Consider the following 17,866-nt stretch of genomic DNA (forward strand, 5'->3'; position numbering starts at 1 on the left):
TCGACTTCAATATAGGGATGGAATTAATAATATAATTTTGAAAAAAAAAAACCAGAACAAAAACCAGTAAAACGCCATTAGAGGAATTTGCTTAACTTTTATTGAAAAAATGATTTCCTTTTTGTAAAAAGTCACATTTTTATCAACTTACATCTAAGTCAAAGACGGTTCTAAAATAACTCAAAATAAAAGCTGATAGAGATAAATATTTGTAAGAAAAAACTATATTTTTAAAATTATTTCCACAAGTGAAGACGCTACGATTGACAACTAGCATTGCGAGTATTTTTGCAACAGGATTGAACTGAAATACGGTCTCGAAGCAACTTTAAAGGGGAAATCAACCATTCGAAATATCCCGATGTAATGTCGTTCATAGAATTCTTGAGCTGCAGCAACATGTTGCAAATGTATGTAACAGGCAGAAGAAAGGATCCTAGATCCCATCAATTATATATATAGTCGATAAAGTCATGTCCATCTGTCCGTCTGTATCGACTTTTCTGTGCCCTATTTGTGAATGTTTTTGTTAAGTATATGGGCGCAGCTAGACACCGGGCCTAGGGTATTTCCTAGTCAGGCACTCCCAGGCGAATTAGTTGGGTAATTGGTAAAGGTGTAAAATTCGGCTTACCTTCAACCATATATTTCACTGGTTGAACCTCGCGCGGAAAGGAATCAGTTTTTTTCCCTTATATATAATCTAAAAATTTATTTATAACTATAAATCACAAAACACAATTTCACTTCTATGTACAGCCCGATGTCCAGGAATGGTATCAGACTTGCCTGGCCACGCCCAACATGCCGGAAGTTGTGGCGCCCAGCAGTTGACGTACCGTCTGCAATTCATCGCGCAGGGCAAGCACCTGGGCTCGCAGTATGGAGTTCTCCTGTTCCAGGAGCGCAGCTCGGAACGCAATGCGATCCTCGCGTATTTTGCGAGCATCCCTTGACTTTTTGGCTGCCTCGTTGTTGCGCTTGCGTCGTTCATAGTACTTGGCATCCTTCTGGGCATCTGGTATAGGTCGCTTTTCGCCACGTGCCCGCCGATGCAAAAAGCCTGGAAACATGCCAACGCGGTTGAGCTCCATCAGCGGAAAGTCAAGACTCTGCATGGCATGATTCGGCGGCGCAATATATTCGAAGGCGGGTAACGTAGCACCAGGAATGCCGCCATTTGACTTGGAGCCCAAGAGACTGGGCAATGCGAGTCCAGGCAGCGGCATGCGCAGACTATGCGTTGCGGGTATCGTGAGGGTTGAGTTGCAACTTGGCTCCAGGTCAATGTCCAGTTCGCTGTGCAGGGAGATGGTTTCGGTAACATCTACTATGGGCGATTTAGCGGGCGAATACATTTTGAGCAACTCCCAGAACTCCGGCGACAAAGAGTTTTGAGTTCCGTTCGCGCCGAGTGCCGCGTTGTCTCTGAGCCTGCGGCGCGTATTTCCAGTTTGCCCAACCGTCCACACTGCCACCTGCCTACGGTTTGACTGCCTAGCTGCTAGATAATTATAGGTTATTGTCACACACACACTCACACACACACATACGTATAAACAGAGGGCAGCCCCAACGGGCCTTGCCCAACCCCAACCCAGTTGGGACTAAATCTAAGCCATAGCGCCACAGGCCGCCTTCCGGTTGATTCAGCCAATCACGCAATGTTGACGGTAATTATTCGTCAAATACATGACACTTTTCCATGTTGAATGACATTTATTTTGCAGCACAGTTATAAGGGTTTCATATAACTGGTTAGTCTGATTAGCCACCCCCTCAAAGCCGCCGCTTAGACAGGAGCCAAAAAAAATGTCAGGAATATGAAAAGTTGTTGACCACATTTCTGATTTCGTTGGGGGTGTTACCTAACATGGGCAAGAGTTCAGACAGGGTTATATGAGTTGGCCAACTATTATGCAGCATGGCTCAACGTAGGGCTGGAAACTTTTTTCAACAACCAATGAGAATGATCGAATGGACATGGAAATGGGCGGGTAGGCATCTAGCTGGACATGGGGGCTTGGAAATCGACCATAAAGGAATGTACCGTTGCGCTTTTCATCGACCAGCATTTTTTAGATGAAACATTACGATTAAGAATAATAGCTGTAATTGCCCGCCCCAATAGGGGTTAAAGTGCACTCGAGAGCCGAGAAGCACGAATTGAAGTACATGAATTTTACTACTAGAGGTCTTTAAATATGTTCAATTTCAAGCAGGGAAATGATAATGTATTGTGTGTGTGTTCTATATATTATATTTTATTTCTCAGGATAAACAAATTATTTATGGATCGACTGATTGACTGATTTATTATAAAAGCTGGGAAGCAGAATTTCTTACCCTACCTTTTCATAATGAAAATTTGTGGAAAACAATTACATCAAACACTTTTGCTTACTATCCTGTGATTATTTTCAAAGATTTTCCAGACAATTTCAATTCGTTTTTTTTTTTGCAACGAAATCACTTTTTGGAGATAATCCTTTTTGAAAGGAATATTCCTAAATTGTGAATCTAGATACACCCTACTTGGAATATATGTTATTGTAGAATAAACATAGATATACAATATTTTATAATTCGGATACCCCCATTCCCCCTATTAGAAATAAATGTGTACACAGTTTTTCCCAACGAAATTTGAAAAATATTTGGTTCATTAAAGTAATAGAGATCTGTCAAGGATAAGAAGAAGAAGTACTCGTACATAATTTGAAAAAGAAAAACATTAAATTATTTAATCTATAATCAAGTTTCTTTAGTTATGAAATTAATTCATTATCTCTTCTGTAGGCAAGTATATCCTTACATATATTGTGGTCTCTCGCCAACTATGGCCCAAGTAAAATTGACAAGTCACGTGGGCTGTCAATCAAGAGCCTTTGCAACCTATGAAAGTGGCCTAACACAAAGGTAAAGCTCCTGTCGAGGCACAGAACATATAACTTACTCGGAACAAGATATTCGGTTAGCATAGGAAGTTGGTTTTATAGTAATTATAGACCCAAAAATGGCAAGTCAGCCCTCAATTTAGCTAATCTAACTTATGAAGCCATCAAAAGCTCTGTGCAACTGCTCTCTGAGCATGACTGAAACAAATAAACCAATGTAATTGCCACTAAGTTTTGATAACCTTACCCATAAAGCATTTTACCACATGTCAGTCGTGGGTCTTCTTCAACCCGTTTACTTTGAGAAACTGTCACCTGTTTGGGTGAAAGAAATTGCCAGTTGGTCGTCCCCGCCCACAACCGGAAGTCAGCGACAGTTGACGGTGGCATCCTAACAATATTTCATAATGTATGCGCTAATATTATTATCTGTTGGCAAAAGTTGTACCATAGTTAACCCTTTGACTGTCCTGGTTTTGGGGGTATCATTGTGTCTTTTACGGTGTTCGAAAGTTAAAGCTAGAGTATGGTAAAAACGATTGCGTGCACAGTCTGGCATGTCTGGCATGTATGAATATCCATTACGCAAGAGATCCTGCGGATTCGGTGACAAGGCAAGGGAAATAAGTACTATAAAATTCTAGTTATAGCAACTAACCCAATGGAGATATTGCCATAACGACCAGGCTGGTCTAAGAATTGGAAAACAAACTAATTCAAGGTAGGTTTGAAATCAAAACAACAATGCTTCAAGTAAAGCCGGAAAGAAAAGCTCTAGATAAAACAACCTTTAAGTAAGAAAAAGAAATAAGTCAATGCTAAGCTAAGTCTGTACTGATGCTTCGCAATTATATGGAAATCCTGCACTTAAAAAAATTTCTTGCAAAGGAGATTTAGCCATAGAAGGAAAGTCGACATTATACTTTGCTGTACATTGTGTTTTGACAATTAATTGTGCACATATAGAAAATTATCATCTATTAAAAATAAATATGATTGCTCCAGTTGGAAGTGCCCGACTAGGAAATTCCCTGAAGCCCGGATAGAGATATATTTTAAGATTAAAACTAGAATTTTTAAACTATTCTAAAAATAAAAATATAATCCTATACTTGCTACCAAACAGAGATCGAGCAAAACTCTGAGAATAATCTACAATAATCTTCTCCGATTTTAATGCGATTTAATGGTGCTGTTGTGCTTCTTCTTCCCTTATCCCCACACTATGAAATGCGTTCTTGAATAACTTGGCTGCTTATAGACCGAAGTTAATGAGATTTACAGGGCTTAAGGATAGCATGAGAGCGTGTGTGTGTGAAAATACCAAAGCACATATTATAGCACCAAAAATAATATCATAGTAAATTTGTTTGTCCAGCTCTTTTTAGCTCCGACATATACTTAATACAGGGAATACGAATGTTGAGATTTATCAATTTCATGGAAACGGGCTAAGGTATCGATCATTTGAAACCAACTTCATCTGTGCGTACCAAAGGAGAACTTATTTTACAAGTTTCAATTCTCTAGCTCTTAATGTACAGTATCTGAGACATACATTCGCACAAAACTAATATATCCTTTATGCCTACTTTCAATGTAAACAACAATTAAGTCCCCGATACATTTACAAGGTTTGGGCCCTGAGATCGAAACCAAATTCCTTTTACTTGCCCAAATGCCTCATTGCCACTTAACACACCCCAGGGAACGCGACCCGCCAGCTAATGCAATGGGATTTGGGAGAGCTCTATTTATATATTATTCAAATTACCAGGTAATAAAAAAAAACAAGAAAGGAACATGTAATTGTTACAATATTTGTTCGGCTCCGGCTGGTAATTGAAGAGCAAACCGAAAGCAAACATCGCTGGACAAACTGTTAATGACACCTGTAAGTGGATGACATTAGCACTTAGAGCGAGGGCTGTAACCCAGTAGACGTTGCCAATGGTATCATTAGCAGTGCTTTAGTTGTCTCCACAAAATTTATGCTCAAATAGTAACTTAATCTAATATATATATATTCTAAATCCAGAAAAGCAAATAACTAAATATTTAAGTCGTGCAAACAGTAAAAGTAAATTCTTATTCGAAATGTGTGAAGAGACTCCCATAAGCGACTGCGAGCCAACAACTTTGATGATGCACTCAAACTCTTATCACATTCATCTGCCACTGTATATCATGGATATGGTGCGCATATTTCAGGATCATCCCAAATATGTGAATGGCATTAAGGAGACACATATTGTGGAGATGCTGGAGAAGGAGTGAGTTTTGCATAAGGGCACATTCAGCTTGAGTTTGTGATCCATTCTTTTGCAGATCATTTGCCTGCGGCGATTTGGAGGCTCAAGTGAAGACAGCTGTCATGGATTTGTCGGCCAAGGGCTTTATACGCTACATTAATAACGGCTATCGCACATTGGGGCCCATTGCCAAGTTGGCCAATGCTCGCAATGTGCGGCACTTTTGCGCCACCTGGCAGCGCATTGCCGAACTACAGAAGGTCAACTCCGACATCCTGGACGGGGGCAACTCCCTAAACAGTCAGCGCCACAAGTGCAACAGGCGTGGCTCCAATTGTTAGGCCAAAGGCCAAATGCAGCAGGCCAAGTTTTGTTTGTTTGTTATTCAATTTCGTTTATACGTTGTGTGTTCCCCGCAACGCCCGAACTACTCTAGAAATTCAAATAGTTGCGTTCTTGTGTCTCAGTCCATCAAAATTATTGTTCAAACCAAAAAAAAAAAAAAAATTAAATAAATGTACCAAAAACTGTAAATGTGGGTTTTATTTGTTTTGAGCAAACGAAGGGTGGTTCAGGCTCATCATCATTATGTGTGCTGCCTGGTTTGGAACATATGTCAAGGGTCTCCTCATCCTTTTGACACTTAACCCTATGTTTAATACTAATGTAATTATCGTGTAGGGTGGTCTCAGCAGGTGTGTATATGATTTTGTGCTTCACAGAATACTAACGTAAACGCTCAACCTTATTTCATCTGCCATCCCAAGTTCAATATTACAATATAAATTCTTATTTTAGCTCGAAATCATTTGTTAAACTAAAAAGAGTTGTCTCAATGGTCAAATGGTCAACGGTCTTGATATTATTTTTTTATTTTTTTGTATGAAATATGTAACACATAGAAATCTCCGACCCTATGAAGTATAAATATTCTATTATAGATCACCATCAACTGTAGAGGCGAAATATCGTCTATCTCGTCAATCCAGTCTCAGCTTTAAAGCCATCGTCTTGAAACGATGCAGAGGTAGTTGGAGGCAGTACGTAACTAAATTCTTTGTTATTTACCTAACTCGGCAATTATTTTGCCCCTCATGTACATTCGAAAAACAACATCGCAACATTATATCATATAGATGCCTAAGGAACGATCGGTCGAAAATTAGGTTCTCGTTAAATAGCACTATAGGAAGAATAGGTCGAAAAATTAGTTGGCCAAATATTCTGTTTTCCACGATATTTTCATGAAACATTGCATTAACGAGCTGCAACATTTTATGAAAAACCTTCAGGCAAATGTGAACAAAGAAAGGTATTTAATCTTGAATAAACATTTTGATAACATAAATAAATGCTCCACAAGAAATTCTTTTAAAAATATATGTGAATATATTCTGTCTACTGCATGAAAGAAGATATATCCGTGCTGTCAAAGGTGGAATCATTCAATTCAATTGGTAAGTTACTTTAGAAAATATTGAAAAATCAAAATATTGAGAAGTCCTTTCAAGTATCCATCATACATAAAATACGCCGTTATGCAGTTGTTGTCATTCACAACACGGCATATCCCTGATAAGTCTGGGCTAAGTTGAAATGACACAAAGACTCTACCCTTTGGGTTTGTTCGCTGCTAAAACATTTAAATTGTCAACACCAGGACAAAGCGAGCGGGTCGTCATTTTGTGCTTCCCCATGTGACCCGATATGTTGGCCGTACACGCATGTGATCTCCGCCAGGTGTTATTTATTGCCTTTCTAATCGTTGCGGCATAATCTATTAGCACCCGCGGCGACGACGACCTGACCGAACTCGAGCCTGGATACCAACCAGACCAAAACTTTACTGCTGTTGGTTTTTTGCTTTTGCACATTATGGGAAATTAGTATTATTATTTTATTGTTTTAGTTTTCAAGCTTTGCGACAACAGTTTAGCTCGAGACCATGATTTTTTGTCGTTATGCTTTAATGACTGTTAATGGGGCGCCTTTTACCATTAATCAAAAGTTTGACATACAGCTCTATGCATTTATCAAGACTTATCTAATGAACTGATAGATACTGCATGGATATAGTCCAGTTCTGAAAGTCGTTGCACAGCAGTGTCTTGTGCTATATAAGTAAATACTAATACTATGAACTTTAAAAGATCTGTAAACTTGCAGACATATAGCAAAACGACAGCTTGTTAATCTTAGGATTATGAAGCACATCTACCTATACTACATGGTTATCTTTTAGATTCTGTTTGTTGCATCGCCAGCGTCTGGGTCAATTTCACAAATTGTTTTGCTTTCAAAATTGTTTATATAAAATATTTATACTTTAAAATTTTAAATTTGCTTCTATCTGGACGTAGCAACTGGCTTACCCCAAATCCCACTATCCATGGTAGTTTCCTTGATGCTTAATCACCTGCTTGGGCACGTCAACATTGATCTGAGCAGTTGATCACAATCTAAAGGATTAATGACGGCGACTTTTCTTCAGGATGTCCATCCTCCAACACTCACAGAACACGCACGCTCACATCCTTATAGGTGGTAAACTGATGCATGCTACCAAGCATCTGTTAACTTCACCTTCACTTCAAAGGGCTGCGAAAAGATACACCTTTCGTCATCCAAATCAATGTTTTCGCCTCAGTACCCATAGACAGTAGATTTCTTGAAATTGAAGACGTATGCAAAATATATCAATGCATAATGCATAAACCAATTGTATATATATATATATATTCATAAACATATGTTTTTCATAATTACATAAGCAGAAGTTGCAAAAAAAAAATAAAAGGTTCCTCCATGGCGTATTAGTTGTATTTTACGTTTTTTTCGGGTAAAGCACATAGCCCAATGTCATAACTAATGCGGCTAAGCAAATAAAAACTACCCAGCTGATGCGACTTTTCAAAAGTTTTCGACATTGGCGACATTTTCCGCCGCTTTCCTCATCCGACATGACGCTGCTGCATTCGAATAACTCATCAGATACTGAATTTTACAAGCTATAATTGTTACTAATAATAGGTAAAGAAAATGCTACTATAGTTAGTGTTCGTTCAGGCCTGTTCTACACTGTTGTCGCTGTGCTGCAGATTATCGGTGGTGGGCTCCACGTAGCCACGTTTGATCATCTGCTTGGGCACATCAGCATAACGATCCAAGAACTTGATCACATACCCATTATCGGGCATATGGCTAATCAACATTACATCGAACTCTGAATTGAGAATTATACTTTTAAGGAACTCTACGCACTCGGCGTTTTGTTGTTGCGAAGCCAAGGAACTGCGCTTAACGCCCTCAATCAAGCAATTGTTGGCCCGATACGGTTTCAGGCTGATGGCATCGCTGCACGGTGCAAGCGACTTTATGGTGACAAATTCCGTGTTGCCATAATCCACATAAAAGATCTTAAATACCCCGTCGATCTCGTCAATAATCTGCGCCCGATAGTAACAGTCATCGGTGTAAAGCGCCATCACCAAGTCCAGCACATGCGGCGACCGTTTAAATTTGCACTGCGACTCGGGCACTTCTTTCTTGCTCCAAACCAGCGGCGGCAGGTCATCTACAAACTGCACATACACCTGGGTTGGACTCTTGATATACGTGACGAGCACGCGCACCACACTCCCCAAATCTCTGGGCGCCGGAGACACATATATGCTGTCAGGCAATGCTTCAACCAGCTCGGTGTCCTTGGTAGCGCCATGTGGCGCAAAAGGCTGATGCAACAGGCGGCAGTTAGTTCCTGGAAACAAATAATACAAAATTTAAATGATCGACAGGCCTGCATATAAAATATCTACAAACAATTCTTAAGAAACACATTTCAAATGAATTTGCAAATCGGTTTATCTTAAAATTACTTAAATGTTTGAGAATGATCTTCAGGTCGATCATATTAAAAGTGGCAATCAACAGTTTTCCCATTTGCGACTTGAAACCAAGCCTTACAACTTTTGAGCCATATGTTGCATCCATTTGTGAAAGGCTTGAAGAGTTTAAAACATTTGGGCGCTTACCTTTAAAGCAGCCTTTGATCTTTGGATCGTAATGGCGGCAAATACGTTGATCATCTGTTGGTTTAAAGCCCAGCACCGCCTTGAGCGCATCACTGGTGCCGCACTCAATGTTCTCTAGCATTTCCAAATCTGCTGGACACAATTTTAGAGTAGGTTCTGCTAATTGTTGTTCAGTTTTTGCCGACTGCGTTTCTTTTACAATGTTGGTCTCTTTGGGTTTAGCTTGCTCTTCTAAATCTATACCCAAATTGATTTTCCGAGTATTTTCAAGGCTGGCAAAACGGTTTGATGACTGTGTCTTTTCTTCAGGATGTCCATCTTCCATGAGGTCAACCACTAGATCGTTGCCACTGTTCTCCAAAACACGCACCCTCACATTCTTATAGGTAAACCGACGCATGCTACCAACTTCCCGATTGCGAACAAAGCATCTGACAGCCTCGGCCGGCAGCATCTTCACTTCATTGGGTAGCGCAAAGATTACCTCTTCGTCATCCAAGTGAATATGTTCGCCATAGTCCAGTAAATAGGCATCGTAGCCGCCGCCCTCAGTGTGTGCATTGATCACCACACGTGGTATTATCTGCTCCTGAGCATCATAGACAGCAAATATTTCTCCAAAATCGGGCAGCTGGTTTAGTTCCTGTATTGGCATTTGGCACGCCAGCAACTTTTTTAACGGCGTTGATTCCAGACCCCACTTTGCCACGAAAATACAATTCTCCGCAATATTGAGATGCATCATTGTAACCTGCACAATGCTGTCTTCGGCAAAGCTACTTATATTCTTCAACAGCTGATCGTACGTTTCATTGCTTGTCATTTGCCTGCCGCCATTGGGTGGCAGCAGCTTTGCCTGGCGTGGAGGGATGGGCAGTTTAGGTGGAGCAGTGGGAGCAGCTGGAATTGAGGGGCTCTCCAGCTTAGCATGTTCCTGTGCTGTAGCAAGCCGCACAAATGGGGCAGTCCTACTTAAGCCTTTGCGAGCTGTGGGCGTGTCATACGTATATTGATTTGTTTTATTATTAAAATGCTTTGGCGTTACAAGCTGTAATGCATCACCTTTGAACTCTGTTTCTGACTGTTTGGCGCCTACTGAATGTACGTCCAGCTCGCCCACCTCGATGCCATCCAGATTTGTGTGGTTCACTTTATAATTGTTGTGCTCCAAGGATTTTCGCCGTAGATTATTAAGAACTTCTTTGGCATCCACATTCTTGAAAATGCCAAATGCTCCGTTCAGCTTGATGCGTAAATTCAATTTGATTATATATTCGTTGACCTCGTTCACGCTGCCTAGGAGGGCATCGTGAACGGAAATAATGCGACCGTCTGCGCGCCCAACATGCGACCAGCTTTCTTGAAGCGTCTGACGTACAGCATCTACTTCAACTTGATAGGCACTTAAATTTGTTCGTAATTTGTTCACATTGTGTTCAAACAGCGACAAAATCGCCGAAAGATCGTCTATTTCCATTTTGTTTTGATTTTACGATTTGTATGGATAAAAACGGAACCGCCAATTTAAAGAACTTTAAGAGCTAGCGGCAAGGCATCAATGGAAACTATTTCGGACTGGCAACACTCTCACTCGTTAACAGCACCAAAGAATCTTAATATTAGTTGCAGTAGCAGTAAACGTTAACAGCTGTAAGCAACTAAACATATTGTTAACACCAGTCAGTGCATTGAATGCTGCATGGACGATCTAAAAACTGTTTGCTTAATAAATTATGCAGCTTGGTGTGTGGCTTTTCCTAGGAAAGATTATAACTTAAAATATTTTAAGATAAAATGCATTCAAACATAAAACCTATTATAGAATTTTGGATTTGGACACATTTAAAATTTCTATGCCTCTGATTAAAAGTATTTTAAAAAAGAGCCAAGAACTACAAAGAAGGTCTTAACTCGTTGATTTCCATAAGATGGTGAAAAGACCGTTGCAAGTTGTATCTGCATACTGGCCTTTTTAAATACTCGATACATTGCCAACACATTCTCAACACTACACTACACCGACACTCTACCAACACTGGTTTATATGCCGCATACAAAAACGCGCTTGCTCGCTTTTGGCAGTTGTTTTGTTAAGATTACAGTTTTAAGAATTTAATATGAGTGAGGATACCGTACCACAATTCGTAAGTTTTTGTTACAAATATATGTAATACGCCAATCAATAATTTTAATTTCCAGGAACTTGGCGATGCACTCGCCATGCGCTGCGGCAACACACTTACCGCAAGATTTGTGCCAGGCGGCTCCAAAATAGCACTGAGCGCTTACCGGCCGGTTAAATGGAGTACACGTGACGTACCAAGCGAAACGGCTGGCGAGGGGGCGGTGCTGATTTATATGGCTCAGGAGACGACGCTCTACACGGAGCCGCTGCTTCGCAGTTTGCTGGCTGAGACAAATGCCACATTTGCAACGCTACAAGCACTTGGCCAGGGCTCAAAGGGGGGCCCAAAAAAAACAATAGAATACATAAAAATTTCGCGAACGTATCGGAGCGTAATTCGCTGCTGCCTAGAGAAACTGGAACAAGCGAAGAAATTGCCGGAAGTTGAAGAAAATGAGTCTAGGGAACAACGCTATACGGACGCCATCATGTCCTTTTATGCAATCGAGTGTCTGTGGCATCTGTTTGAGATACTTTACATGCAGCAGCAGCACAGCCAACTGATTGTCCCCCAACTATTGGAGTGGACGCGCTTTCATTATCCCAATACAGAAGATCATGCCACTGATTTGTTGCTCATGGCCGAGGAGGCCAGCGAGTGCGATAGCTATTGGGATACGTTGAAAACGCTTATAATGCTCGGCCAACTAGATGTAACACGTGCCATACTCTCGCAGAATCGCAAATCTAACCAGCCCGCCTTCCAAACAGCTGAGCAGGTGCTTAAAACGATGCCGGTTTATACAGATGGCTATGCATTGCAAAAGTTTTGCTCCCAGTGGGAGTACTGGCATGTTGATTTGGAGCGAAAATTGACTGCACATGTATTTGCCAGCGAACCGCAGCTAGAGCTGATAATGCACCTGGTTTCGGGCAGTAACGAGCATTGGGATGCGGCACTGCTCAAGTCGCAGGACTGGTATGAATTTTTACCCGGCTATCTGCTATACACGAGGCCCGCGTGCAAGCCCTTTGAGCTGCGCATAGCTGCTAGTAATTGGCTTAACCGCTGGCTAGGGCTACGACCCGACTGGGAGATGACACAAATGAGTCGCATGGTTATGCAGCTGATGGAGCACGATGTTAAGCTCTTCATCTACGATACACAAAAGCTCAACGACAGCCATTTGTTTGCCACACATCTTATCGATTTGATCTACCACACGGGTCAGCTCAAGGCTTATTTCGACCAACAGAACGTGTAAGTACCATGGCACTACAATATAATGCATCCTTTTAATGTCTGACCCCATAGCGACCTCTCGGCGCTGCGAAACTCGATGATCTTTGAGTATGGCAGCTTTTTAATGACCTCGCACAATCTCTGGCAGCTGGGCATTGATTATTTAGATTGTTGCAAACAAGAGGGTATTGCTGCCATTGAGCTGCTGCTGCCACGCATTCCATTAAAGAGCGAGCGCCAAGCCTTCAAGATTATAGCAATGGCAAAGGAACGCGGCCTGATCAACGTTGAGCAGGATATCTGTAAAGTGCTATCGAAGCGCGCGTATTCCGATCAGCGCTATGGCAGCGCACTGGAATGGGCAGTTCGCTCTAAGGATGTGTTGTTAGTTACAGCCGTAGCCGACTTTATACTGAAGGTAGCTTTCATTTTCTTTGTTTTTTGTTTGTGCTCTTAATATATTACACGCACTATAATCCGCAGCACTATTCTAGTACGGGTGTTATGCTGTGTCCGGATGTTATAACGAGTATTGGGGCACGCATGTTTGTCTCGCCCCGTTTAGTATTTCTGTCCAAGTATTTTGAGTTCTATGAGTTTTATCGCCAACGCGACTTTCTTTCCGGTGCCGAACTGCTCATCAACCTGCTCGCTTCGAAAATCACGCCCGATTAGTAAGTAATTTTCATTAAATTTGTAACCCTTTGAATAATACACAATTTAATAACAGTTTTTGGCCCTCGCTGCTCATTGATGCCTTGCCGCTCCTGGAGTCTGAAGATCCAAAGATTTTCTGCAAGGAAACTATTGCTATATTACAGCATCTCGAAATGGAGCTGGTGCCGTTAATAGAGCGCAACAAATTAAACACTGCCAAGTTTAATAATGTAAGCAAGCTTTTACATTACAATCAATAGGAAAGATTTTCCATTTGCACTCACCACTTTTCCGCACAGCAAACATCAAAGACCGTGTTCCAGGACTACCGTGTGGAGAATGTTGAGGAGATACTGGATCTAATGCGTTTGGCATGTGCCCGAAACTTGTCCAGAGCTATGATTATTGAGAATACAGCACCCGCAATGTGATTTTTAAGCAAACTTTTTTTGTAGTTTAATTTATTTTATATTTTTGCTTTTAAATACATCGTAATCGTAATTTGTTGTAAACGTTTATTGCATTACTAATTTCTTGTTTTCATACGATTTGTTAATTTGTGCCTCTTTTTGTCTGCTATTATTTACTGTAAGTACCAATAACGCTAATTGTCTGACCAAGACAGCCTCTTTTGGCCAAAAGAGACTGGCCACAACGCATGTCAAAATGTATAAATTTGAAGTTGAAGCATTTTTGGATACATAATATTGTATTCGAGATTAGAATTTAACGTTCTAATCTATAGGATTAGGTTCTTTTATTTTCATAAGGCAAATTAAAATGCTTAAGCCGAACTTAAAACGAAATTAAAAACCTAAAACGTTCTATAGGTAATTACATAAAGTTATGTGTTTATAGCTGCACAGGATTTGGGTTTATGCACCTAAGAACTAACAAACAACGCACAGAGCACAATGGAGTAGTCCGTATACTATATAAGGGTATATAATTACTATATGTTCATTTATTTTCTTTTTTAATGATAATGAGAATCGTACGGCCTTGTACAAATGTTCTTTACTAACGACTACACACGGAATTACATACACAAATCTAGCGCGGGGAAAGGGGAAACAATGAAAACACTTTTAAGTGACACTTGAAAGCAATTTAAAAGAAAGACTAAAGCACTTTGTTATTTTCTTATGCTTACATTCTTTGCATGGCTTTGCAAAGCTAATAGTAAAACAAAAAATAATAACAGAATTAATCAAAGCACAGGACTCAACTTTCAAAGATAGAATCCTTAACTTTTTAATACACATATTTATATGAGTCAATTGGGGGAAAACGTACTTGACTGTCTGAGTTTGGCATGGTCAAAGAATCTTATACTTTTTACTTACGCTCCAGAAGGAGTGTACCCTCTTAAGTAGTATTACGGCCAATTATTGTGTGGAGCTATATTCGGTTTTGAGTATTTTCGCTTTTTCTATATGCTATATGGTATAATGCGCGTATATATGTATGTCAAAAGATGTCTAGGAAAGGTGTCTAATTATGTTTTGCCGTAGTCGCCGGTACCACTGCTGCTGCTGCGCTCGTCGAGGAGGCAGTTGTTGTGGTTGCGGTAGCCGCCACAGCAGCCGTTGCTGCCGCCGCAGCTGCGGCAATGGCTGTGGCAGCAGCACTGCCGCTCGTTATGGAGCCCAATCGCGACAACGAAGGCTCCCGCTTGGGCGGTACAATTGGCTTAGTTGGTATGGGTGGTGGTGCGCCGCGTGCCCCTGCCGGCGGCACGGTAACAGGTGGCACTGCGATGGGCACAGGATGTGGATGCGGTGGTATTGCGGTCTGATCCAGCGCTGCAGCAGCAGCCAGTGCTGCGTACTTGCCGCCCGGCGCACGTTGTATGGTCGCCGTTGGCTGCATTTTAGCCGGCGAAGGTGATGGTGGAGCAGTTGCAACAACAGCACTGGAAGCAGCGGCGCCAACGTCCGTTGTAGCGACTGTGCTGCTGTTGTGATTGACGGCAGCCAGAGTAGATGGCGCCGTGGGCGCGGTGGCGGTCCCCGTTGGCACCGTAGCAATGCCAACAGCGGCGCTGCGTATATTTTGGCCTGGCACAATAGAGCGTGCTATGCCCGTTTGTGGACCCGAAACCGGCATACTGGTCACTGTCGCGGTTGGTTGAACTATTTTCGCAATGTTTACCATGGGCGTGGCACATGCGTCGTCTGTAAAATGTATTAAGTTAACGATTAGCAATGGGAATCTAAATTCAAATACATATGAAATACAAAAATTAAAGTAATCTTCTTTACTACAAAGCTTGGACATAGACATATGTATATATGTATACTTTTGCAGATCAAACTCAAACTTTATAAAAAAAAATCTGTAGCCTTAGCAATATTCTATTATATTATTTAATGTTTCTTAATACCCAAAACAGTAATTAAAAGCTTTATCCAGCTATCCAAGTAAATTTATCTACCTGACATGTATCTGGCCTTTAAGATATATGAAAATCAAATTCTACAGACTGGGCTTATAGCCAATGCATCAAGTCATGTTTGAATTATATTATAAGCTCTATAAAAAGCATATAAGGTGCTTTTGACTTAGCCTTAGCAGTAAGTGTAAGAAAAACCATTTGGAAATTATAGCGTGTTGTAAGCATGTGCAAACTCTGAGGTCACCTAAACGGTCACAATTACAATAATATAATTATATTATAAATACAATATATATCCCACTACCATTAATGTTCTGAAATGCAGAAAAGGTTCTCCCAAAAGGGGCTTAGATCTCTTCGAGCCGCCTACCGCGAAAATCTTGTATACTAACTAAGCATTGACTGGCGTGTTTACAGTGGGTGCTTTGTGTGTGTTTGAGTGTGTGGTGATGCATTTGCGCAAATTGTATGGTGCAGTCATCACAAGTACGAAACGAGGAATGAAAAAACAAATCACCTTGCAAATTGCGTAAGATATTTTCTAACAAAATATTTCATCTTTGAGAGGGACACGAAATAAATATAAATATATATAGAAAACAGAAGAAGTTAAATCATAATTACAACAGGAAAATAAAGGCCCCTGGCCTGAGCAACACCTACCACTAAACTGACGCGACTTGCTGGCAGCAGCCACCGTTGAGCCACTGGCAGCCAGTTGTTGCTGCTGCTGTTGATGTTGCTTCTTCAATGCCTCGTGCTCGCTACGCAACGTGTTTAGCTCCTGCTCCAGCTCCTTAACACTGCATTTATATATATGTTTGTATTTAGTAATAGAATGGGAAACTGTCTTTAATGGAACACATACCGCAGCTCTTCCTTGGCCAATTTGGACAACAGCGTTTTGCGCTCCAGTTCCATTGATTGTGTTTGCTTTTCCAGCTCCTCCTCCATACGCAGCGATTTTTTGCTCTCCTCCTCAAGGCCCTCGGCAATGGTATCGGAGCGCTGCTTCTCTTCGGCGAGAATTTGAGCCAGATCCTCTGAACGTTTGCCTGAAAAGTGTCGTTTTTCGATTAATTTATATATAATTGAGGTTTAAGGGAATCCCTCACCCTCCTCAATGTACTTCATTAGGATCTTCTTTCGTTCCGCGATAAGTAACAAAACGATCTGCTTTTGCCTGTTGCGCTCGTACTCGAGCGTCTCTTGCAGTTTCTTGAGATCCTTTTCCATGTTTGCCACCTGCGCCTGCTCCGCCTCCAACTGCTGGCGCAACTTGGTGCGCTCCATTTCCAGGCCATAGGTTATATCATCCCCCTGGGCGGTATCATGCTCATGCTTGCGCCTCTCCTCCTCTAGCTGCTGCAGCATGCGCTGATTGTTCTCCAGCGACTCGGTCAATATGTTAACCATGCGCACATGTGTGCCACGCTGCTTGCTGACCATCTGATACTGCTGCTCCATTTGCTGCTCAATGATCTGGCGCACCTCCATTTCCGCTTGAGCGGCCTGCGTGGAGGACTCGCGAGAAATCAGATTCCCGTTCAATGCGATCTTATCCCGAAACAGCGAAGCATACGGATCGTTTGGCTGCACACGCTTTGTGCGCAGCTGTGTGATCAGCTGCTTAACCCGCTCGTTGCGCAGCGCAGCGATGCACACATCGCGTGCCTGCAGCTCTCCCTCCAAATAGTACAGCATCTTCACGAGCTCGCTATGTGGCAGCTCAGTGCGTCCATTGCCAAGCTGCTGCTGTTGTTGTTGTAGTTGTAACTTATGTCCTGCGCCCGGCTTCATGGTTTGGAATTCATGTGTGGCATCGATGTCGCTGCTGCTGCATGCGGCTGTAGTTGTTGGTGCAGCACTGTTGATTTCCAGCTCCTTCTCGTTTATAATAGTGCTGGAGTTCTGCTCCATTATCCTGGCTTTCTTTACAGCATACAAAAATTGTTGTTCGAGGCTGCGTCGCAGTTTGTAAATTGTAAATTACAATTTATACTTATAATTGCACTTGTCGCCGCTGCGTTGCGCTAAATAAATGGCATTTTAATGGCTGTAATTTGCGTTAATTTACTAAATTCTGTGCCATACAAATTCTTTGTTGCCGTGAAAAAGTGGATACTTTTTGTTAGAGATGGGACATCGAAAAAATCGTTTCACGGTGTGATAATAAGCGGCTTGCGCAAAATATATCGGCTATCAGGCCATCACAAAATCGCCAAAGTAACTCCACACTTAACGATAAACATTACTCGTCGAG

The 17,866-nt window shown here is 41.5% G+C and overlaps 5 protein-coding genes across 5 annotated transcripts; 2 read left to right on the forward strand and 3 right to left on the reverse strand.

The window, feature by feature from the left end:
• Positions 1–765: 765 nt before the first annotated feature.
• Positions 766–1,667, reverse strand: LOC115757908 (hepatic leukemia factor). The gene has a single exon (XM_030698358.1). The coding sequence runs from the start codon at positions 1,356–1,358 to the stop codon at positions 780–782; it is 579 nt and encodes a 192-aa protein (XP_030554218.1). The 5' UTR covers positions 1,359–1,667; the 3' UTR covers positions 766–779.
• Positions 1,668–4,895: 3,228 nt separating this feature from the next.
• Positions 4,896–5,656, forward strand: LOC115757898. The gene is made up of 2 exons (XM_030698343.1): positions 4,896–5,170; positions 5,226–5,656. Exons 1-2 carry the CDS (start codon positions 4,995–4,997, stop codon positions 5,488–5,490), a joined length of 441 nt encoding a protein of 146 aa, XP_030554203.1. The 5' UTR covers positions 4,896–4,994; the 3' UTR covers positions 5,491–5,656.
• A 1,820-nt stretch (positions 5,657–7,476) lies between these two features.
• On the reverse strand, positions 7,477–10,957 carry LOC115757851. Its single transcript, XM_030698285.1, has 4 exons — positions 10,243–10,957; positions 9,181–10,167; positions 7,916–8,906; positions 7,477–7,816 (listed from the first exon to the last, which is right to left on the reverse strand). The coding sequence occupies exons 1-3, from the start codon at positions 10,655–10,657 to the stop codon at positions 8,212–8,214; spliced, it is 2,097 nt and encodes a 698-aa protein (XP_030554145.1). The 5' UTR covers positions 10,658–10,957; the 3' UTR covers positions 7,477–7,816; positions 7,916–8,211.
• A 128-nt stretch (positions 10,958–11,085) lies between these two features.
• Positions 11,086–13,654, forward strand: LOC115757875 (nuclear pore complex protein Nup75). Its single transcript, XM_030698314.1, has 6 exons — positions 11,086–11,324; positions 11,380–12,566; positions 12,621–12,966; positions 13,032–13,222; positions 13,279–13,435; positions 13,505–13,654. Exons 1-6 carry the CDS (start codon positions 11,298–11,300, stop codon positions 13,634–13,636), a joined length of 2,040 nt encoding a protein of 679 aa, XP_030554174.1. The 5' UTR covers positions 11,086–11,297; the 3' UTR covers positions 13,637–13,654.
• A 1,022-nt stretch (positions 13,655–14,676) lies between these two features.
• LOC115757878 (uncharacterized protein CG10915) lies at positions 14,677–17,821 on the reverse strand. The gene is made up of 4 exons (XM_030698318.1): positions 16,719–17,821; positions 16,472–16,658; positions 16,267–16,406; positions 14,677–15,382 (listed from the first exon to the last, which is right to left on the reverse strand). The coding sequence occupies exons 1-4, from the start codon at positions 17,521–17,523 to the stop codon at positions 14,700–14,702; spliced, it is 1,815 nt and encodes a 604-aa protein (XP_030554178.1). The 5' UTR covers positions 17,524–17,821; the 3' UTR covers positions 14,677–14,699.
• Between the last annotated feature and the right edge of the window lie 45 nt (positions 17,822–17,866).

Source organism: Drosophila novamexicana, unplaced genomic scaffold, assembly GCF_003285875.2.
Source record: "Drosophila novamexicana strain 15010-1031.04,08,12 unplaced genomic scaffold, DnovRS2.1 tig00000121-arrow-pilon, whole genome shotgun sequence".
Taxonomy (NCBI): domain Eukaryota; kingdom Metazoa; phylum Arthropoda; class Insecta; order Diptera; family Drosophilidae; genus Drosophila; species Drosophila novamexicana.